At 48.2% G+C, this 5,257-nt stretch overlaps 1 protein-coding gene across 6 annotated transcripts in view; it reads left to right on the top strand.

Annotated features, from left to right (window-relative positions):
- Positions 1-95: 95 nt before the first annotated feature.
- LOC101937702 (inner centromere protein-like) overlaps positions 96-5,257 on the top strand; it is a 39,163-nt gene continuing 34,001 nt past the window's right edge. For 4 of the 6 annotated variants that reach the window (XR_010600437.1, XM_024110648.3, XM_065591855.1 and 1 more), the window contains exons 1-3: positions 96-252; positions 679-817; positions 1,562-1,675. Coding sequence is in view for 5 of the 6 variants with exons in the window: in XM_024110648.3 (XP_023966416.2) it covers positions 234-252; positions 679-817; positions 1,562-1,675 (272 nt within the window). In the remaining variant the exon portion in view is untranslated. The other 2 variants (XM_065591853.1, XM_065591854.1) reach the window with 2 other exon arrangements.

The raw sequence follows: 5,257 nt of genomic DNA, 5'->3' as shown, positions 1-5,257 counted from the left end.
CGGCCGTGACGGACAGAGGCGGGAGCCAATGAATATGGCGCTCCGGCAGGGCGCTTTGTGATTGGTGCGGACTCGGATGACCTCGATGGGCGGGGGGCGCGGCGGATCGCTTGACGCGTCTGGAGGCTCGGGTAGTGCCAGAAGGAACGTGTTTCCCCCAAAGCCCCACGGGTGCCGCTCTAGCTGTCCTCTCTGTGGTCTGGAGGTCTTCTCTGCGAGGAATGCACTAGCTGATGCCCGGGCTGGGGGACGGTTGGTACCTGCGAGGGAGGGGAGCTACCTGCAGGGGCCGCCTTTCCTCTGCCTGTGCACGCGCTGTGCTGCTGGGGCTCGACCCCCCCCCTTCCTCCCCAGTGACTGAGGTGGTGGGTAGGGCAGGATGCCTGGGTCCTTTTTTTTTCTCTTTGAGTAGGGAGCTGGAGCTGCTGGGTCCTGTCTCTCCTCCCCTCCCCCCGTGAGGGCTGGGGAGCCCTGACAGCCTGGGCCTAGCCCTGTGCCCCAGGGCTTGGCAGGGGGGTGGGCGTCCTGTGCCTCCAGTGTGGATTGAGGCAATGTTTTGTTATCCCCCTGTGGGGGAGTAGCTGGGGGTAAGTGTGGGTGGCTGTGACATCCCAGGTGAACGGTGCTGCAGACAGGTGCTAATGCACTACCTGCTCCCCCTGTCCCCTTGTGTTTCAGGCAGAGCCATGGCGGAGGGTCCCACTCACCTGTTGGAGGTTTGCCGTCAGAAACTGTCCGAGTTCTTGTGTAATGTCGAGCACAAGCACTTGGCATGGCTCCGGGAAATTGAGGAGGAGGCCATGAAGATGTTCGATAGGTAGGACCATTTGGGTGGCAGAAGGGTGGAGCTGTCTCTGATGGGCTCATTCACAGGCTGTTCCATCTCTCTCAGCTGTCAGTACTATGGATCCTTCTGATGTGTGCGACAGTATGACATGAGTCTTGAGCCTATCTGTGCAAATGTGCCTCTGTGAAAAGCCGCCTTTGCCTGACTTTTTTCCTCCTACTGTTTTATAGGATTAGCCAATGGGAACTTTTAACCATCGCAATTGAGAGTTCTTAGGGACTGGTTTATAAGGCTAGTCTCGGTGAGATTTCAAACTAAAGGCCACTGGGGAGCCTGGCTTTTCCAGTTGCTACTATAGTAAGCGGAGGCAAAAAGAAATGTTAGTGATTTACTTTATCTATATGCTGGGCAGTTTGTTTTAGCCTGTAGTGTTCAGTGTCTGTGGTCTTGCTAGAATGTCCCCAAACGGCTTATCAGAAAGACTTCATAGAATCATAGAAGATTAGGGTTGGAAGAGACCTCAGGAGGTCATCCAATCCCCTGCTCAAAGCAGGACCAACACCAACTGAATCATCCCAGCCAGGGCTTTGTAAAGCCAGGCCTTAAAAACCTCTAAGGATGGAAATTCCACCACCTCCCTAGGTATCTTGGCCTTATGGTATCGCTTGGTCTTGTCCCCACTGTAATGAACAATATGCTGCTGCTAGGGGTTGAACAGCATGGTGTTCAGGCAAGGAAATAAATTCCTTCTCTTGTGTTCTGTTTTTTGAAAAGCAACTTGAGTGCTGAACCTGAGCTGATGCCCAAAACACCATCACAGAAGAAATACCGTAGGAAGAAGCGCTCCTTATCTCTTAAGGATGAGAACAATGAACTGACCAGAAAAAGGTAGGCGGTTGCCTTGGATCTCCTGTGCCAACAAACTACAGAAACAAACAAGCCAGAGGCAAAAGTAAACTACCCATTTCAGAACCAAACAAAACACCTGTATCAATAACTAAATAAATGTGCTAATTAAACATTATTAATATACTTCCTGAGACACTACCAGGTCAAAGCAGCAAAGAGTCCTGTGGCATCTTATAGACTAACAGATGTATAAGAGCATGAGCTTTCGTGGGTGAATACCCACTTCTTCGGATGCATGTAGTGGAAATTTCCAGGGGCGGGTATAAATATGCAAGCAAGAGTGAGTAAGGCTAGAGATAACGAAGTTAGTTCAATCAGGGAGGATGAGGCCCTCTTCTAGCAGTTGAGGTGTGAACACCAAGAGAGGAGAAACTGCTTTTGTAGTTGGCTAGCCATTCACAGTCTTTGTTTAATCCTGAGCTGATGGTGTCAAATTTGCAGATGAACTGAAGCTCAGCAGTTTCTCTTTGAAGTCTGGTCCTGAAGTTTTTTTGCTGCAGGATGGCCACCTTTAAATCTGCTATTGTGTGTCCAGGGAGGTTGAAGTGTTCTCCTACGGGTTTTTGTATATTGCCATTCCTAATAGCTGATTTGTGTCCATTTATCCTTTTACGTAGGGACTGTCCAGTTTGGCTGATCTACAAGCAGAGGGGCATTGCTGGCATATGATGGCGTATATTACATTGGTGGACGTGCAGGTGAATGAACCGGTGATGGTGTGGCTGATCTGGTTAGGTCCTGTGATGGTGTCGCTGATGTAGATATGTGGGCAGAGTTGGCATCGAGGTTTGTTGCATGGATTGGTTCCTGAGTTAGAGTTACTATGGTGCGGTGTGTGGTTGCTGGGGAGAATATGCTTCAGGTTAGCGGGTTGTCTGTGGGCGAGGACTGGCCTGCCACCCAAGGCCTGTGAAAGTGAGGGATCGTTGTCCAGGATGGGTTGTAGATCACTGATGATACGTTGGAGAGGTTTTAGCTGGGGACTATTTGTGATGGCCAGTGGAGTTCTATTGGTTTCTTTCTTGCTAGGTAGCAGTTCTGCAGAAAAGGACCTAGGGGTCACAGTGGACGAGAAGCTGGATATGAGTCAACAGTGTGCTCTTGTTGCCAAGAAGGCTAACGGCATTTTGGGCTGTATAAGTAGGGGCATTGCCAGCAGATCGAGGAACGTGATCGTTCCCCTTTATTCGACATTGGTGAGGCCTCATCTGGAATACTGTGTCCAGTTTTGGGCCCCACACTACAAGAAGGATGTGGAAAAATTGGAAAGAGTCCAACGGAGGGCAACAAAAATGATTAGGGGTCTGGAGCACGTGACTTATGAGGAGAGGCTGAGGGAACTGGGATTGTTTAGTCTCCAGAAGAGAAGAATGAGGGGGGATTTGATAGCAGCCTTCAACTACCTGAAGGGGGGGGGTTCCAAAGAGGATGGAGCTCGGCTGTTCTCAGTGGTGGCAGATGACAGAACAAGGAGCAATGGTCTCAAGTTGCAGTGGGGGAGGTCCAGGTTGGATATTAGGAAAAACTATTTCACTAGGAGGGTGGTGAAACACTGGAATGCGTTACCTAGGGAGGTGGTGGAGTCTCCTTCCTTGGAGGTTTTTAAGGCCCGGCTTGACAAAGCCCTGGCTGGGATGATTTAGTTGGGAATTGGTCCTGCTTTGAGCAGGGGGTTGGACTAGATGACCTCTTGAGGTCCCTTCCAACCCTGATATTCTATGATTCTTGGGCTAGTCTTGCAGTAGGAGGCTTCTGGGTACACGTCTGGCTCTGTTGATCTGTTTCCTTATTTCCTCATGCGGGTATCATAGTTTTGAGAATGCTTGGTGAAGATTTTGTAGGGTTGGTCTCTGTCTGAGGGGTTGGAGCAGATATGGTTGTATCTCAGTGCTTGGCTGTAGAGAATGGATCGTGTAGTGTGTCCAGGATGGAAGCTGGAGGCATGAAGGTAGGCATAGTGGTCGGTGGGTTTTCGGTGTAGGGTGGTGTTAATGTGACCATCACTTACTTGCACCGTGGTGTCTAGGAAGTGGACCTCCCGTGTAGATTGGTCCAGGCTGAGGTTGATGGTGGGGTGGAAGCTGTTGAAATCGTGGTGAAATTTTTCCCGAGTCTCCTTCCCATGGGTCCAGTGAAGATGTCATCAATGTAGCGTAGGTAGAGAAGGGGTATGAGTGGACGAGAGCTGAGGAAGCGTTGTTCCAGGCCAGCCATAAAAATGTTGGCATATTGTGGGGCCATGCGGGTGCCCATAGCAGTGTCACTGGTCTGGAGGTATATATTGTCATCAAATTTGAAATAGTTGTGTGTGAGGATAAAGTCACAGAGCTCAGCAGCCAGTTGCGCTGTGGCATCATCAGGGATACTGTTCCTGACAGCTTGTATTCTATCTGTGTGTGGGATGTTTGTGTAGAGAGCCTCTACATCAGTGGTTCCCAAACTGGGGTTTGTGTACCCCTGGGGGTTCGTGTAATGTTACGGGGGGAAAAAAATTCCCTAATGGTGGACAGAGCTGTCCCTGGGAACTCTGGGCAGCATGTGGCCAGCAGCCTGGAGCCTCTGGACTTCCAAGAGCTAAGCAGATCAAAGCAAGCCTATCTATCACACTGAGAAGATTTAAACTTCAAGACTCCTTATAAGAAATGGAAAGGGAGGTGGATATTTTTTGCTGTTTTTAAAATGAAATAGGCAGCGAGTATTGTTTTTAAAATTATTATGAAGAACAAGTTTAAGCTTTGTTGTAACATGTGGTGTTGGCCTGGACTGCTCAAAATCTGAATGCTTGTGTAGGAGGAACTCTTTGAGTTGGCTTCTTAAATACCTTCATACTGTTTCACATCTGATACTCCTTGATGAAACATAGGAGCCTTGTCTTATAACAGGCTTATTCAAATTGATACAAGCTATGAAAGTGAGTTCTTGGAAGAGTGTTGCCATTTTAATAATAAAAATACTGTAATGATAATTAATAATAAATAAAAAGCAACAGAGGGTCCTGTGGCACCTTTGAGACTAACAGAAGTACTGGGAGCATAAGCTTTCGTGGGTAAGAACCTCACTTCTTCAGATGCATCTGATCAGCCACACCATCACCTTCAGATGCATCTGAAGAAGTGAGGTTCTTACCCACGAAAGCTTATGCTCCCAGTACTTCTGTTAGTCTCAAAGGTGCCACAGGACCCTCTGTTGCTTTTTACAGATTCAGACTAACACGGCTACCCCTCTGATACTTAATAATAAATAGTGTGTAATAAGCATATCATAAAAACAAATTTTATGTTTCCAAGATCACTGCTTTTATAATTTATACTTGGGTAAAGGAGAAAATCCCTGGAAATAGACATTTTTAGGAGGGGGTTTGCGAGACTTGACATTTTAGTGAAAGGGGTTCACAGGTTGTTAAAGTTTGGGAACCACTGCTCTACATCCATACTGGCTAGGATGGTGTTTTCTGGAAGGTCACCAATGCATTATAGTTTTCTCAGGAAATCAGTGGTGTCATGGAGCTAGCTGGGAGTGCTGGTGGTGTAGGGTCTGAGTAGGGAGTTCACATATCCAGAC

The sequence above is a fragment of the Chrysemys picta genome, chromosome 4 (assembly GCF_011386835.1).
Source record: "Chrysemys picta bellii isolate R12L10 chromosome 4, ASM1138683v2, whole genome shotgun sequence".
In the NCBI taxonomy this organism is placed as follows: Eukaryota; Metazoa; Chordata; order Testudines; family Emydidae; genus Chrysemys; species Chrysemys picta.
Note: the sequence above shows the minus strand (reverse complement) of the source record. Positions and strands in the feature narration are given on the sequence as shown.